At 40.3% G+C, this 18,002-nt stretch overlaps 2 protein-coding genes across 4 annotated transcripts in view; both read right to left on the bottom strand.

Annotated features, from left to right (window-relative positions):
- wwp2 (WW domain containing E3 ubiquitin protein ligase 2) overlaps positions 1-7,721 on the bottom strand; it is a 63,664-nt gene extending 55,943 nt beyond the window's left edge. For all 3 annotated transcript variants that reach the window (XM_085414876.1, XM_085414877.1, XM_085414875.1), the window contains exons 1-2: positions 7,654-7,721; positions 4,501-4,582 (exon numbers count right to left, since the gene is read on the bottom strand). In XM_085414876.1, coding sequence (XP_085271002.1) covers positions 4,501-4,570 — 70 coding nt within the window. In that variant the 5' untranslated portion in view covers positions 4,571-4,582; positions 7,654-7,721. The remainder of the gene's footprint in view (positions 1-4,500; positions 4,583-7,653) is intronic.
- Positions 7,722-8,671: 950 nt separating this feature from the next.
- LOC146666732 (diacylglycerol O-acyltransferase 1-like) lies at positions 8,672-17,712 on the bottom strand. The gene is made up of 18 exons (XM_085411408.1): positions 17,594-17,712; positions 16,176-16,360; positions 15,196-15,283; positions 15,067-15,107; positions 14,544-14,629; positions 14,350-14,402; positions 14,146-14,251; positions 13,577-13,672; positions 13,431-13,490; positions 13,251-13,354; positions 12,584-12,622; positions 11,882-11,923; positions 11,737-11,781; positions 11,532-11,641; positions 11,387-11,452; positions 11,209-11,296; positions 9,776-9,838; positions 8,672-9,511 (listed from the first exon to the last, which is right to left on the bottom strand). Exons 2-18 carry the CDS (start codon positions 16,304-16,306, stop codon positions 9,308-9,310), a joined length of 1,422 nt encoding a protein of 473 aa, XP_085267534.1. The 5' UTR covers positions 16,307-16,360; positions 17,594-17,712; the 3' UTR covers positions 8,672-9,307.
- Positions 17,713-18,002: the final 290 nt, after the last annotated feature.

An 18,002-nucleotide genomic window follows, 5' to 3' on the forward strand; every position in this document is an offset into this window, starting at 1 on the left:
ATTATAATAATAGTTCTAATAAACAAATATTCCAGTACATTACAAAAAACTAAATATGACACTGAGACGGCCTTCTTACTATACCGACATCCTCTGTAAAGGATGTTCAGATCGTTAGGGTGTGTGCACTGTATGCTGTGCATTAGATGGAGGAACTGAACAACAGGAATGACTTCCTGTGTCGTTCGGTGATACATCTGGGCCTCACTGAACAGCTCCTGTGACTCGCCAACAGTGGGTGAGCGGGATTGTCCAGCATTGTCCTTTTCTTGGACAACATCCGCCTCTCCGACAACACCTTAAGGGAGTCCATCTCCGTCTCCACAATGTTACTGCCCTTGTGGATCAGTTCATTGAGCCTGTTAGCATCCGTGACCCTCAGCCTGCTGTCCCAGCATGCAACAGCATAGAGGATGGCACTAGCCACAACAGACTCGTGTAAAATCCAGAGCGTGTCCAACAGATGAGAAAAGGCCCCGGACAATACAGACGGCTCTGACCCTTCCTGTAGAGTGCAGTGGCGTTTTTATTGTCACTGTGTAATACAAGGCAACACCCTTCTTTTTAAATCAGACTGACTGGTGATTGTATATATGCAGTTTCTTCATCCAGGTGACCATGGTAACTAAAGCTAATGCAGCAATGCTTCCAAAATAACTGGCCAAATAAGTCTTTGTAGGAGTGTTAAGATGGCTGCCAAGAGGCGATGTGTACATATAGGATTCTGGATCCTGATTTTTATGAGATTGTTTTCTATTTATTATGTAATAATGTGAAGCAGCGCGGTGTACACTACCGTTCATTTTAGGTCACCTGGAACGGTTCTCAGCGGTGCTGGAGTTAAAAGTTAAATAAGTGGTTCAGTAAATTGGACAAATGTTACAGCGTACTGCAACACCCTAACAGAAACTCCTTGGACTGTGTGTACTCCTGCATGTATACTGGCTGTTGTGAGTATTTTGTTACACGCTGTGTGCCACGGCCTGTTCAGGATGGATTTGAAGTACACGGAGTGTATCAGACAAATACAAACTTTGCCCTCTAGTGGAAGAAAGGAAACCACCTTCATTTATTTAATTTTTATTTATTTAATAAAACGTATTTAATTTATTTAATTTTGGGGGAAAAAAGAATTGACTGACCACAATAAAGCCTTCATGTTAAAAAAAAATTTCCAAACATTGCACTGTTTACTTATGCTCCATTTAAGGTAGAATGAATATTTGAAAGTAAAGAAACTTTTTGCATCCACTGATTTCAAGCTTTTTTGTTCTCTTTTTTTTTTTTTTTTTCATTTGGAGTGGGGTAAAAGTGTACATCCGGACATTGGCGAGCTCAGAGGCTTGGAATTCTTGCAGGCCTGCTGAGACTCTTGTTATCGCATGTATCAGTCCTCAGAGGAGCTGATTTCTTCACACTGAATCACAAAATCACAAGATTGCAAACTGAAGAACATGCTGACTAGCAGCGTGTCGCAGAGGGCCTCTGATCAGGACTACCGACTGAAAGAATAAATGTGACAGATTAAGATTTTTAAAAAAAACAGAGGGGTTTCCATCTGTACTTTTTCCTTTGCAGTGAGACCTTAGCAGATCCACACTGGCAGCAACATGTTGATGACCTCAGATCTTCTGAACATCTGGCATAATAGAACATGACTCATGTGAAGTTCTCTAGAAACAGGGAGGAAGTGACACGGGGAGGTGGGAGGTGTGCCAGAAATGGAAGAACTGAAGTAAGTTTCAACAGTGTGGGAGGATGTGGGAGGAGGTGGGAGAGGTGGAGGAGTGGTAGACAGCCTTTGAGAGCAGATCGGTAAATAAAAAGGTGAGTCAGTGTTCATATGATCAAACCTATGGTTATGACTCTGGTGCAGTTCAAAGACATAATTAAGGAAAAAAGTTCTGATGAACTTTTTTTCGTCTCTTTAAAGATAAGGGGCAAGAAAATTCATTTTATTCCCGGCAGACTCAAGTGATTCATGCAAAAACAAAAAGTGAGTCAATCACCTTATAGCTTCATGTTAAAATATTACAGCATAGTACAAAGAAAGATTTATAGAGGTGGAGTTATCTGATGCATGGACGCTAGTTTCAATCAGTAAAAAAAAGAAACAAAAATGCTAAGCTATGCCTGACTTGAAATTTTGATTCAGATCTGCCAATCAGGAAGCTCTACAGAGGTACGTCATTTCTTTATTATCCAGAAGGAGAAGGCAGAAGGTGTCGGCTATCCAGCAGTTCAACATGAACACAGTGACTCCATATCCATGCAGTTATCACTGAAGCCATTCAAAGCTCACACACCTGGCGCCAGTTTGTTCATACTGATGCTGTCACTACCTAAGTTTGCATTTGCACCATCTGTTTACAGGTAACGACAAAACAACAGCTCTCATTAGCAAAGCTAACTCGAAAGTTCGAGTTACGGATGGGTTTTCTTTTTCTCAGTGGTGGAGACACAGTCTTTTGTTCAATATTTATTAACAGGCACAAACAGGCACTTGTGTTTGTGCATTACACAGTTTATGAATGCATGCCTGAACACCAAACTGCTAACGACGGGCTCTAAAACAAACTAACCTAAACATGCAGACTTCAAAACGCTCAGGTCATATATCCTTATATCAGGTCTATGATGCAAACTCATATTAAAAGGTAAGAAATACTGTTACTGTGATGTTTTCATCCTTTTGACCATTTCAAGTGTTGGATGATTAAACCAAGCAGGACTCTCAGGCTTGGATTAGACTCACTGTACGACACTGTTCTCAACTAAATCGATTTTTGGAACGACATTGAATGACGTCTCAAACACATGAACTAAACCTTTTGAAAATTAACACAGAAAAAAACTGTTTTAGAAAAAAAATCTCTGCATTGACACAGTTACTATGGTAACTTATGCTGGACACATGACCAATGAAATCTCTCAGCACTGAGCCTGAAACAGAAAGTCTGGAGCCGTAAACAAGGTTGTGTTGTAGGTAGCACACTCATCTGGTCACCTTAACCTCCAGTGAAAAACCACCAAAACCTCAAATCAAAATCTTTTATGTGCAATTTGAAAGTCGCATTAAATGTCGCATTAAAACCCCTGCAGCTCTGCTGAAGCTGCGAGCCCTCCTGCTGCCTCAGTCGTTAGAGATAAGAACATAAAAAGTCTATCACAGCCATCTATAGTGAATCTTTTTTGTTTCCTGACTCCTCCGTTAATTAATAAAATTCACTCAAGTGAACATGATCTATAAGCAAAAGGCTTCCTCTATTCTCCAAGCTAGTGTCAGGTCATCATTTGGCTGTGTTTCTCCTGGGTTAATGCATAAAACTAACAAAACATCACCATCTGTGGGAGATCACTGTCATTCTGCAGGTTAAAGTGCACCGTATCTATATTTTCCTTGATTTTAAATATGTGATATTTTCAATTGCAAATCGGATTTGTGAAAATGAAAATCCATCAGTAGATGTGGCATTTACATTGATGCATGCGCCAGCTGCGATGTAGGTGTTCAGCTGATGAGCTGAGAGGTGTTAGACTGCATAACTGCCTGGATGGATTGAAATTATTTATTTAAACCACGGAGGGAAAATGCTGCAGTGCAAGGTAAACTCATCCAACGAACCAAGGTGTGAGCTAAGTGAACTTTAAACTTTGCGGATCCTGGTCTTTACATTTTATCAAACAGTCAAACAAACTAAAAAGGAGAGAAACCTGAGGGTGTCTGGATTGTTCCCCTCATTTCCTGTTTTATTTTCTAACAGCTGTTTGTCTTCACCTTTAGTTATTTCTATTTCCGCCTCTTCTCCAACAGCGAATTACACACCTACAGGTAAAACCCCCAGTTTCCCTTTCTTTCTTGCCAGGTCACCTTTGTACTTCTGGCAGTTAACACCTCTGGGCACATCTCCGGTTTTCCAGGTAAAGTTTTTCCTCTTTGTGGTTTGTTTGAGTGTTTCTCTGTTTAAATTTTTGCCTTTTGTGTTTACATTGTGCTGAACCCTGGACTGACATGAAGTTGGGGACTTTTTGGACCTAACTTTGCCATCTTGCAGTTGGATCTTCATCTCTGTACTGAATCCTGGCAAGAAGATAATATTGCATTACATTAAGAATGAAAATCCTCCTTTATCTCGCTTTATAAGTCAACGTTTATGTCAGGTAGCGACCAACGCTGCTTTTCTCAAGTCAGCAAGCTAAAAAAAACCCAAATATTTGTTTGCACAACAACAAGTACAGCCCCGCGTCACTAAACTGGCCCCTCCAAAGCTGGTCGCAGCTCATCATTCATGGTTTCACAACCAAAGCAGCACTACTTCAAACAGAAAGGACATAGTCACATTATGAAATATGTTTATGGGTAATAACATATTGTCTTATGCTTGGAGAAGGGATAGCCAGATAAAGAGATTAAAAAAAAACAGAAGTACCTGTACCACACTTCTGTTTGCGGTATCAACATTTTGTCTGTGTGAGCAATAAAGTAGAAAAAAAAATTACCTTTCAAGGTCAACTGAGACTTCTCAGTGGTCTGGGCACTGCCAGGTCTGCTCACGCTGGCAGCTGCCATGACATCACAGCTCTGTAACACAATCACAAACACACAAAATATTACAGTATACTGTCACTGCCTTCCAATCAGGTGTGTGTTGGGTGATACAGCTCTTCTATGCAAAAAATATTGTGGTGGAGGCAGAATTTTACTGCATTAGATGGTAAATCTGGAGCAAGAGGTGGATGACATAGCTTGATTTATGTGCAGTGTCTTGAACGACAATCTTGAAAGCAACGCAAGTTGTCTCATATTATTTTAACGTCACCAGCAGAACATAACCCCTCCTTCAGACAGAAAAGCATAAAACTCCCACCACACTGCACCTCCAGTCCTTAAACACTCACTCCAGGGGAGTGATAAGTGACGTTGTCTAAGCACATTTCGCAGCATTAGAGAGAAAGCTAGCTGGGATAACTTAATTCAACGGGGCAAAACATCATGACATGCAATCACGCATCACTTATAACTGCACAGTTACAAAACTCCCACAAGCAGAAGGGAATTCTGAGTCTTTTAAATGACTGGAGAGGTCGTATCACTACATTCACCGGCAGCAGAGAGAGACACGGGATGAACAGGATAAAGAAGCAGCAGAACACAGGTGGCGCTACCCCACCCACAGCAACAGGTACCAGGTGGTGATAGTAACGGGTGTTTTTCCTCAAGACATGACAATTTATGCCAAAACATCTGGAAGAAAACATCCAAATGGAGTTTGTTTCAAAGCAGCTGTGCAAACATTAAGGCCAATGAGCCCGACCGATGTTTACTTTAAAAACTGTGGCGTTAGATTCAAGTCAAAAGCAGGACTCAATGATTTCCACAGCCAAATATCCACCTTCTCTTAACACAGCAAAAAGCTTATTTATTGCTTTAGTTATTTTATTATTATATTATTTTTATGGTCACATTAAAACACTTAAAAACAGACGTTACACATACTTAACTCAGCAGTCAGCTCAGATATGTTAATGACCACCCAAGCATACACACCGACTTGTTTCAGCATTTTCTAGTATAACGCTTCCCCCACTAACTGGCTCAGACTTCACTGCCATTCAGCTGTTCCCACAAAAAGGATCTCTCGCTACAGGTCTGCTGCTCTCTCCTGAACTCCACCTGGCAAAGGTAGTTCTACTGCTGTAAAGATCTGCTGAAGGGCCACTTTAACCACAAGCTACACCCTACAGCTCACCAAGCCTACAGAGCAAACAGGGCCTGCCGTCTCCAGCTCCAGTCCAAGATAGTGGAGGTGAATCTCAATTGAGGCAGCCCATTTTATCACTCTGTTTAGGGATTAGGGAAACTGCTTTTTGTAAGCACATGTACACACTCAGATTCCCCTCTATGCCACAAACAGAAATCAGTAGGACACTATATTCTGGCAGAAGCCACAAGACACTTTAAAACTATACAAAAGGGCCACTCATGCAAAAATAATATAGAGTGAGACATCTAGACTCTTGCTGGTTGAGTGTGCATACTTGTTCTCCACTCTGATCACACTGCCAGAAACACTAAATCAGAGCGCATTCACTGGGAATTCAGCTGTATTTAAACATATATATGAACTCAGACATCAGGAGGGAAGATCCACAGACCCAGTAAGGAGTCCTCTCATATCATTATCATGAATGAACAGCTTATACAGGCACATGTTTGCACAATTCATGGATGCTGTAATAATGTTCACTTACCCTGGTGTGATTACAAACCTTGTTCCACTATTGTAACTAAACCGGATTGTTTTCATGTACATGCAGATTGCAAGGGCTTTAACAACACTCAGGAAATTAAAGGGTGAATCACTATATTATTTATAGGCGAGATTACCTACCCCAAGTTGGAGCTTGTCTGAACTATTTTGTACACTCTGTGTGATCTGTAAGACACTAACTACTTATCACAACACTGGAGTACAAGGTATATAAAGCTGATTAAAGGTGTACTGAGTAGCCTGTCCTAATGAATTTACATTAAAGGCGTGAAGTTGTTCTCCCTGTAATATTAAGTAAAAGCTATGACTTTCATCAAACCCCATCAACATCACCTTGAGCAAAGTCAGAGCACCCTGCTGAATTTAAAGCACCGCAAATACAATGCAGATTAAGGCTGGACTCTGCTCTGAAGGTGTGCTTATACCGATCTGTACTATATGCATCAAGGAATTAAAATTAAAAATAAAACCCCGATTCTAACACTGCTCTGCGAAGGGGACCCTCGTTTTGAAGGTGACATGCTGCAGGCACTGCAACCGAAACCAAGACAAAACCCAGCCAGAGGTGACCTGGTCCGAGTCAGAGTGACTAACCGGGTGTTGGATTGCCAGAATATCCACCTGAGGTCTGTCTCAAGGCTGCAGATAAACAGACGAGAGCTACCAAAACAAAAAGCGCACAGCATCCTCCGTCAACCTTGTGAAAGAAGCTGGATGCTGCGCAGCGTTTCTTGGCCGCTGTGAGCTGTCTGAACTTCTCAAGAACCAAGAGAGGTTTAAATGATCCTGACAAACTATTTTATCGCTGCCGTATAAAATACCTTTGGCTGCTGCGCACATAATACAAACGCGGAAGGTGATCAAGGTTTGTATGCATCACCGTCAACGAGAGCAGACCAAAACGCTAACGCTTCTGGTCACGTTTGCAAAATAAAATCTCCTGTTTTGTTTTGTTTGGGTTTGTTTGCGTTGAGAGTGCGGAGACAATAAAACAGCAAATTAATCCTTTTATCAGCAAGTAGAAACTGTCGAAGGTGAGCTTCTTCTATTGAAAAACACAAATGTATTAGAGACTCACAATTTATACATTGATCTTTAAGAATCTGAATATTTCAGTCGAACTCTAGTCGCATTTATTTCGAAAGAAAAGCCAACACACTTCCGCTTTGACTCAACGAACTTCAGCTAGCTTACCTAAAAGAAGCTAATAGCTAGCCAGCGAGCTTCTTGGTGGGATTTTATAAAAGGACATGCGGATAAAACCCGTTCTAATCACCTGACAGCAAGTAAAGCCTCACCCACAGCCTCACTGCTCTCCTCATGCCATGGTACACGTATTGACACGATAACAGTTTAGGCTTATGTGTGATCCTGGACGTACCTTTTTCAGCTGTGCTCCGCCGCTGTCGCTAGTGAACTTTCATTTCCGCCTCAGTGACAGTATCACGTGACCTAGCGTTCTCATTGCACAAAGGATTGTGGGTCGTAAACAATAATAAACAGCCCACACAATTACCTTAAATCACCTTTAATATATATATATATATATATATATATATATATATATACACACACACATACATACCGCCTCTTGCTTTCTTACAAACCATGAAAAAATATTAAAATATGGAATGAGGAAAGCATGCCCCTACTTTTTAACAAATCTGTGTATCTCTATGTAGTTTACATCTTTATCTAAGCTCTGAATGATCCCTGGTTTGATCCCAGGAGGAGACACAAAACCCTAATCCTACTGCAAAAGTATGAAGTTTGTTCGAGGTCAAATGCTTAGCCAACCTTTGCACTCATGTCCCCCAAGGCCTAGTATGTTGTTATGAAGTTTGAAGACGATCCTTAACAAATTGTGGGTAATATAAAGCTTTTAGTACTTTCTACATTTGGTGGGTCCTTGACCATGACCCGATTTTTTACCAAAATTAAATCAGCTTCAGCTGTTTTTGGCATCTACCGTCTCCCAAAATTGAACACAATATCTTGAAAGTGCATGAAAAGTTATAAGTTTGAAAATTTTATTTTCTGTACATTACCCCAACTCCCACTCTCCTCCTTCGACTGTAAATATCCTGATTGATTAACAAACTGTTTAAACCTGTACTGTTTAAGTTTGCACTTTGAGTCCACCTGCTTTCACTTGCATTCATGACAGATGGTAAGTGCATTTGAAAGGTCTTGAGAACCAGCTAACGGGAGCAGTACGTATCTGCGCAAGTGGGAATTTGTAACTGTGTCCTCCAGCAGCAGGCAGCAAGTGAGCAGGTGATTTTAGTGTTGAACAGGCTGTATTCCTATCAGATGGCAAATGTTAATCCACAAAAGAACCTCCAGAGAAGAGGAACCTGATGGGAATGTTGGAATATGCATCTAGGATCTACGACAAGGAGAGGAGATGAGGCTAAGTAACTCAGATGGCTTTATTTGAAAACAATAGCCTGAACAAGTAACGGGGTATACTACAAACAAAATTCAACAGCGCCAGTCTTTCTTTGTGTTAGCTGCCTCGACAAAACCCTACCTCAGTCGGAGATAACAAGTATCATGATGGAAGTTATAAACTTTCTGTTGAACTTCGCTTTCTGCTTCAGATTCTGTGCACACTCACATAAGAAGAGGCAGTCTGCGGTTCTTGTGATTCGGTGAACTTATATAAATGAAGGCCTCTTAATCACACGTTGACGTGGCGGCGTCCTAGCAGCAACTTTGATTACAGCAGGAATGGTCACATCAGGAAGAGCTTTACAAATTAATTGCAGCTGAGTCACCACCTCACTTTGCTGTCCACATTCAGAAAGCACGAATGTACAAATTTAAATAAAGAAACCTTAAACAGTCATTTATTCCAATAATATCAGCATGATGTATATGCATAGTAGCATAACTCAGGTTTGGTGTACACAGAATAATATGTATTGCTGAAGTGAAACATCAGGCATGTGCAGCTTTGCCTCACAGATGAATTCTCAGCCCAGTCATAAATGCAAAAGTGTAGGAATATCTGCTAGACTGCCTTCACTCAGTCAGTGAAGCTGCAGGAAAACTCTCCGCTCTGATGTTGGTGGTGACTGTGACGGGCGATGCTGACGGTTAACGCGGAGGCTGACGTAGTGGTCGTGAAAGTAAGTGGCCACAGCTAGAGGAGGGCCCAGCAGCAGGAACAGCCACACTAAACCGTTGCCATAGTTTCCCTGGAAATAGTTTCGGAGGAATACTGCGACCAAGAGCTGCAAGAAGAAGACATAGTGTCAGCTCAAGGCACGCCCCGATTATAATAACACAGTGCATTGTGTTAGGTGTGGAAGGCCAAAAACAATAAAGTGGATCAGGTTTAATTATTAGGACTAAGATTTCAGTGTGTAATCTATGTCTCCATTTAAAGCCTTTTTGCATTTGTTAACACTGTTAAATAAAAGAGCATAAAATTCATCCATGAATGATAAAGTTGGATCCCCATACAGCAGCAGCTGCCACCAGTGCAATAATCTCACCTCAAACACCATCATGAGAAAGATCCACAGACGGCAGCTATGCAGTGGCAGAGCAATCATATACTGTGTAGGAGAGAGAAGAGAACCATCACGGCTCATTAGTACTGGTGTTTATCCAGAGGTACCAGCTTAATTTTATTGTATAGAAGTGGGCTGCAATTCAATCCTAATCTCTAATCTCTTTTCCTTTTCCCCAGTGGGAGAAAAAAATCACGAAGTCAAGAAAAAATGTGAAGTCTGACTCAACTCCAGAAACCAAACTACCTAATAAAGCGACGGTGGATGTCACTGACGTGGGTCAGCTGTGGTGAAACTACAATGTCCCACTGATGGACTACAAAGACTCATCTCACACTGACTGCTCTGTTTCATGCAGCTTGTAGGTTATAAACAAGGTCATAAATCTCACTTAATTACCAGACAGAGGAACAGAGGAATAAAGATATATAATAATATACAATAAGAATGGTAGGATACAGTAATTTACAGTAGTATACAATAGCATAATGCAAATATAATATCAAACAATTCAAACAAAGTGACGATATAACTATTCCAGTAAAATAAATAACATAACAATCAGTGCAGGTGCTTATAAAAAAAGTGACATAGTATTGTGCAATGAATAAAAAGAGAGTAGCAGCGTATGATGGGGGAATGAAACAAACATTCAATAACATACTGTTAAGTAATATTGCACAATCTGAATGAGAATAAAATAACATTGATATTAATCTTAAGAAATGTCACCCGTTTAAAAAAAGTCTTTCAGCGTCTGTCACTGATGTAAAGTCAGTTCATAAGAATCCTAAAGGCCAGAAATAGTTTTACAGCGAAAACTTAACCAAAGTGTGAAAACAGATATTTTTAAATCTGAAAACACGAGTTCAGAGAGTCTAAAATAGTTCCACATTTACTTTTAGCTTCACATGGGACACAAACCAAAGTTTCTGGGGCTAAAGATCAATGTTTGGTCCTTGAAAGGTCACCTGCAATCTTGGAGTATATGAGATCGTTCAGAGGTAACTTCTGGGTCTGAAATGGGAAGAAATGCAGAAGTTCCTTAAACCTGCATTCTGGTTAATGACCAGCAGGGTTGGCCCTTGGATGTTGATTCACCTTTACAGTGTCTCTGGCCAGTTCTGCACAAACTTAGTCTGAACGTTATTAGATTGCTGTAACTTATGCTGGATTCCCCGTTTATTAAATGCTAGATTTGTGGGACTAAATTCAATAAAGCCAAGGCCCTGACATTCAAGCCTTACACTCTATAGTTGCAACGATGGTCCTCTAGCACCTTAAATATGATACTGTAGACCAGTAAGGTAAGAATCAGATACTGCCATAAGCAAGGGTGCAATGTATCCTGTGCCAAAGGAGATAAGGAAGCATTGATAGTTCCTTTCCAAAGATGCCAGAAGAGTGGACTGTACCTCACAAAGCGCAGCAGACATCAGGAAAACCAGCAACTCGGCATGTGATGGGGAAACATTCCTCTCCACCAGACGAGTGTAAATGTGTCTTTTTATGCATAAAAAGAAAAACATGTAAGCAAAAAAAACAACCCATGTCAAACATTCAAGCACACAGACCAAAAAATGTTGATAATACCTGTGACACCACCTCTGAAAGGGAATATTCCAGTTCTTCCAGAAAGCAATCAAAGTTGTAGCGTTCCTGTAGATAAAATATAAACTGCATTAATTCTGAGATGCAAAATTAACACAAATTACAGTAAATGTTCTGTACAACTGACCACCAGTCTCCATAAAAATGGCGATCACCAAAGCGCAGCAGTTCTGCACAGAAGTTCAGGTATGAATGAGTCAAAAAGAAGAAGAGGAGCCACAGGAAGTGGGTCGGTGCCTGACAAGAAAGTATGTGTTAGCAATGCCAATATGCCACACATACAAACTCTTATCTCTAAGTATCATGGACCAAGGACAAAAGAAATCACTAACCACCAGCCCCACGAGGTGCTCCACCCTCGTAGTGATGGCCATGCTCTGGATAAAAGTATACAAATAGAAAGAAGGGTGGATTCAGCAAGGGTGGGAGCTGCCCTTGTTTTAATGAGCACACTTCAGAAGATCATGTTTCACTTACAGAGAATGAGATTTCTGATCTCTGGAAGATGGGTTCAATCCACTAGAATGAAACAAAGGATTCTAGAATCATGAAATTCAACTTGGTTCTTGAAGATAATAGTCATCGATTTCCATGACTCCCTACTCCATGAAATACCAGCTGAAGATTTTACCCATTTATAGACAGGACATTAAAATCACTGAGAGGTGAATCAAATGCACTGAAGTCACTTTGATTCAAATAATGCTGCAATAATGGCACGGCATGTCCAACCACACCAATGAGGAACGGGTTGAGGAACACGATAAAGAGTCATGACGCAGTTTTCTAAACTCCCGAGGTCATAGCCCAGTGCCTGCTTGACGCCCTGTGCACAAAGGCTCGTGGGTCCAACGAGTGGACTGTAAATGCTACAGTGATCAATGCTCTTCATGTGTGCATTTTTATGTACGTGTTGAGAGGTTATAGCCAGGAAATAACTTCTTGGTGTTATACTAAAGTTTTAGGACACATAACAAAACATGTATCAGCAGAGTACATTCAATCGCATCTGTCATCATCAGTGCTGCTCCTAATTCACACATACCCCCCAAATCAACCTCCAGAGTGAAACATGCTCTCACAGCCGTGCAGTGCCAGACTCCCTGAAAGGTCTGCACATAAATGCAGTGATACTAAGCTACTGTATAACAAAGAAAGGACTTCAGCGATCTGCTGTACCTGCTGCACAATGCCAACCATGATCTGGACAACCACCACCTAAAAACAGAAAATTATGTTTAATTATCCCATGTAGTGTGTGCACAATAATTTTACATTTTGTTGAAAAAAAAAATACATTAAAAAAAAAAGACAAATATTCAACACATGTGATTTAATGTGGCATACAAAACAAATCTTAGATGTCGGGACTTTAAAATGTAGTAGCTAAGTCCTTACGTTTCAAATTCTCTCCAACAATAGAGAATTTAACAGGAGAAAAGACAGAGGAGACAGGAACAAGGAGCAGCAGAGACTACAATACAATCAAATGAAAAAGAAATAACGAAACAACAAGGATTTATATCAGGAGCAGTCACACTGACATTAGCGGGGACAGAAAATCCCCTGTGCAGTGTCAAAGTATTACAAATACAATACTTCTGGTTAAAGGTTCAAAGATAATCTGATTAAAGGGCCTGAAGCTATCCAAGAAAAAGGTTTGTTAGCGCTCGTTTTGTTACCATGCCAACAGAGGATGAAGAACGCCACGGAGCGCTCAAGTCTAGACTTGTAAAGAGAAAACGGAGTCATCCATATCAGCGCTATTAATCCTTTTTACTTTTTCTATTCTCCTCTCTCATAGAACAATACTGTGTAAAAATAATGACACCAGTGTTCAGCTCACCATTTCTATCAGTCTGTGAAGCAGCTTATTAATGCGGACGTTAGGACAGCAGGGGAAGCCCCTCTGGAAGCAGAGAGTGGGGGCGAGGAGGAAATAATAGAGCTCTGAGAAAATAAAGACAGAGTTAAAAATGCTGAAACATCACTTTGAGTCACTATAAAGAAATGAAGCAGCTGTTACCTCTGAATGTCAGATGCTCATTGTGGTGTTTCTGTGATGCAGGTCCATTCTGATCTTTCTCTAAAAATAAAACAGAAGCAAAAAGCTGCAGCAGCTGCTGTTCTTCTGAGATGGGGTCAATGAAAAGTTTAGAGTTGCACAGATACCTAAATGAGCCAGACGATACCAACGATTTGTTTCCTGGTAGGAATAAAGCTTCATCCCCAGAATAGTGAAGAACAAGAGAGAGAAAAATGCTCCACCTGGTGGACAAAGCATAAACGTGCTTTTCAGACAATGAGACACATACACATGGAAGTCCTGGAGTCCAACAAATCTGCAGTACCAGTGCGATGCTGTCACGTCATCCCCTCCCCTCACCCAAACCGGTCACGGCAGGTTTGGTTCTGCCACAGGTCTCCTTCCTAATAAAGGGAGGTTTTCCTTCCCACTGTTGCCAAAGCACTTGGTCATAGAGTGGTCAAATGATTGTTGGGGTTTTCTCTGTTTTATTTGTATTTTTGTGTGGCTTATAAAGTGCTTTGAGGCAACTGTTTTGATTTTGTGCTATATAAATAAAACTGAATTGGATTAAACTGAATGTCAACATGGATCAAAATCTGACCTGAATCTGTTTCCTGGTATACTTAATGAAGTGGCCAATGACTGTATTTTATAAGGGAACTCAAATCTATCGGTCTGGATTACAGTAAATATGATGCAGGTTTGAAGTTACCTGTTGACATTGCAGGCTCGTGTACGATGACAGCAGGAGGAAATAGAACCAGCAGCCCCAGATTAGTAAGGTGTAAACGATGTGCGTTGGAGAGAGACAGCATTGCCTGACAAACAAAGATTTGTTATTTTTTCTGTGTCAAAAAGTCCCTCTCTGGAAAGATACATCCTTTCACATCTAAAAGAGAAAATAATAAGCTCTCACCTTTTCCTGGGACCTCTCCAGAAGCAAAGCTATCAGAGCAAACGTGTTGGCAGCTGGGAAAATAAGAAATTTATTCATTCACAACAACAAGTGTGCTGCTGGAGACACCTATTCTCTCTACTCTAAAGTAATCCTGTATCATTCATGATGTGTTGTTTCTCTGCCACAGTCCTACGGATACCAATGGTTCTCACCCAGAATGAGGATGACTGACGGCCAGTTGCAGTTGTCCTCAATCAGATGTCCCAAAACCTTTTTGACATCTATCAAAAATCCATGTCTGTTATGAAGAGGAAAAAAGTAAGCTTTAGTAAACAGTAAACAGAGAGCAGGGATGTATTTAAACTGGAAAAAATACTGTAATGAATAGAAATTCTTGGTTTTTAGACCAAGAGGTTTTAATATGTTCATGTGACACATTCAGTGTGGCGTTTCTCCTCACAAATTATCATCCAAAAGTCTTCTAGATTCAGAGTGTGTTGTGCTGTTGTGAAGCGCAGTGCTCGTGCTTTTCTTCCACTAAATGTGCCCGCAGAGTCCCAGCATATAGATTTTACACTGGAGTAAAGCATGGGAGGTTTACTAAACATGAAACTTTAATGGTTTACAAAAAAGCAAGTGTGTTTGTAGGTGAAGGGTCTGTTTTATAGATGGATGTGAAGTCCACCAAATCTGAAAATTCAAACCAAAAAAAGGACAGAAGCCATTTATACTCACTGTATGAAATTCTCCAAGAACAGGTGAGCATGAGTCAGGACCTTAAAAATCAGAATGACAGCGTTTTTATAACTCAACAAAATCTTAAATGTATTTCCACAAATGATAAGGCAGGGCTGAGAAACTAACCAGCAGGATGATGATCCAGTTGAGGATGCCTCTGTATCCGGTAAAGCTGCTGTTAGAGCTCAGCAGAGAGTCTTGGATGCTGTGGCAGCTGCACAAAAACACATTTTCATCTTCATCAGGCTTATTTTTTTTTGTTTTTTCCTGTAAATATTATCCTGTCAGCTCTAATATGACTGCATCGCAAAAACATTCCAGGTCTCCTCCAGTGGTAAACAAATGGAAAACCACTCAGCTGATGGTTTTTTGTTGGTTATACGAGGCCCTGGGATATAAAGAAACTAAACATGTCTACATCTGATTGTGTGTTTAATATATTTTAGCCCAAATTCAGAGGATTTTAAATTAAAAGTGACACTCAAGAGTCTGAAGATGGTTTACTATTCATTAACTGTTAATTTTGTAATGATGGTGCTGAATAAGTATTTAACGGGATGATCTCTGTGTAGTTATGAAACAGGGTGTTTTGGCTCTACAATGGGCCACAAAGACCACACGGTACGAAAACACAATGTCAGAGAGGTCGGTGTAGTTGTTATCCACCACCAAAGTTCAAGGATTCAAGGATGCCAGTGTTCACATTTTGGACCAAGAAGACAGATGGTTCAACCGATCACCTTCTTTTGAAGCTTTTAAGATGTAGGAGAGGGTTTTTGAAGCTGTGTGTGAGATTAGAGCTTCAGAATTAGATGGCCACGCCTGCTGTAACGTGTGTCGTTACTTGTTCACCAAGATGTCAAGTATTATTCCTCATCTACGTTTCACGCTATCCTCCTGAACAGTTATTTCTGCACAATGACAGCCAGGTCTGATGGGTTCTGTGAGTTTTTATTATATGATGCCTTACACGTATATAAATCAATGCATTCATAATTTTTTATTTGTGCTTTTTATTATTTGAGTAAAATATGTGAACATTTCATCTGCTGGTGAGGTCATACATCTGCCACATGGAGACACGAGGAAAGCAGCAGAGAGCTTACCAGAGCAAAGATGCGTAGGGGTGTTCTTCTTCACTGGTTAGATCAAATGTAGAAAAGGAAGTGCTATCACAGAGGCTTATACCGTCTTCTTCGACTGAGGAGGAGGAGAACCTCTTCCTCATCGAAGCCATCTTTAACTCCAAGGATCAGTCCACCGAGGTGGAGGTTACAGATGTTTGAGTCCACTTTAAGAGTCAGAAAACAGATTTATTTAACTAATAACATTCTCTTATTAGATATTTGATTTGAAATATTAAGATGATCAAAGAATAAACATAAATATTACATAGTGTCATATTTTTATCTGAATTTCATGCAAGAAATAAAGTGTAGACCAAACTCCGCAAATTCCTATTTACGTACACTGCTTAAATAATATCAAAGTTTCTGTTCTATTCTATCCTAAAACTGGGCTCTGAGGAGGTCAGCTGATATTGTTCCAATGGGTGCTTTTTATATCCAGTTATGCTTTCCTGCATTTGCAGTGTGTTTGGGATCACTGTCATGCTAAAAAATAAAAACCTTTCCCAATCAGATGTTTTCCAGATGGTATTCCATGGTGGATTTTAATGTAATTGTACATTTCTGCATTTCCATCAGTTTTCTCCAACACGACTGGCTGAAATGGAGCTCAAACCACGACAGAGCCTCCACGTGCTTTACAGATGGCTGTACACACTCACTGTCGGGCTTCTATTTTGAACTCTTCTATATACAAAAATTTCAGATTTCCTGTTTCCCTTCATTGAGACAGGATGTCCCTTAACACCTACCCATCCTGTGCAGTTTCCTCAAAGTTTTTGAATTCTGACACAAGATTGACTCCAGAATTTTGCACAGTTGTTTACTGTACTTGTTAAAATTTTCTGCAATGATTTATTGTCTTTCTAATCTTTGCCATGTTGAGACAATGAGGCTGTAGGTTGTGCAGAAAATACGAGCGCATCATCAGATCATTTAAATGCAAACTGCATCTTAGAAAATAATTCCAACCAAATCGCTGTAGTGGATTACCACTTTGGTGTTTTATCGCTTGTATACGCGGGTGAACATTAAGTAAGATAAAGTTTTAGCCTTTACCCGAGCTTTAAGTTCAATTTGTGAAAATTCGGCAAGCATACAAATTATTATTAAGCCATTTAGTTCATGAGAAATTAGACTTTAGATGTCCTTTCTACCTCAAACGACCCGTTGTCGCAGGCATCTTATGCTTAAAAGCCAAGAGGTTACATTTTTGTGTTGCTGCTTGTCGATAAAATGTACGCCGAATGAAATAGCTGCCCGAAATACATTAGTCAGTCTAACCAACTCGTTTTACAACCACTGTAACACCGGGTGCTAACAAGTCAAACTTTTAATTTCCGCATTTCCTAAAGAAGCTCGGTGTGACCTTCTGAAGCGAAAGAAAAACGTCCTACCGCGTCATCCTCCGCGTGCAGCATCCTTCTACCAGGTCCACATCTCAGAGCATCCGCCGCCTGTCAGCTGACTGCCCGACACAGAGCTTCTCTGACCTCTGAGCCCTCTGAGGACTGAGGAGGTGCTATTCGGTGTGAAGCCACGAGATCCTTTTATTGTGAAACATTCAAAATAAAAGCCCACTTAAAGTAAAAAAGACTTTAATTTCTGAGATGCCAAAATAAAGGCCTGTAGTCTGATTGATTAATTGTCATTTTGGTGCCTTATACGGAAGCCCGTGGTTTATATACATATGTCATTTATTGTTCCTCCAGTATCCAATTCATATTTTGCACACAGTAAATGTCACAACAGCAGATTTAAAGTATTAATAGATTCATAAGATAAACATTTTACATAAAACAATGT

The sequence above is a fragment of the Rhamphochromis longiceps genome, linkage group LG7 (genome assembly GCF_057381845.1).
Source record: "Rhamphochromis longiceps isolate RC_006_pf linkage group LG7, R_longiceps_female_GT1.1, whole genome shotgun sequence".
Lineage (NCBI taxonomy): Eukaryota > Metazoa > Chordata > Actinopteri > Cichliformes > Cichlidae > Rhamphochromis > Rhamphochromis longiceps.

Coding starts and splice junctions, on each gene's coding strand:
- LOC146666732 (XM_085411408.1), bottom strand. CDS start 16,306: ATGGCTTCGATGAGGAAGAGGTTCTCCTCCTCCTCAGTCGAAGAAGAC. Junction 14,630..15,066: donor TTCTTGGAGAATTTCATACA/GTGAGTATAAAT, acceptor TCTTCATAACAG/ACATGGATTTTTGATAGATG. Junction 11,782..11,881: donor GATCAGAAATCTCATTCTCT/GTAAGTGAAACA, acceptor ACTTTTATCCAG/AGCATGGCCATCACTACGAG.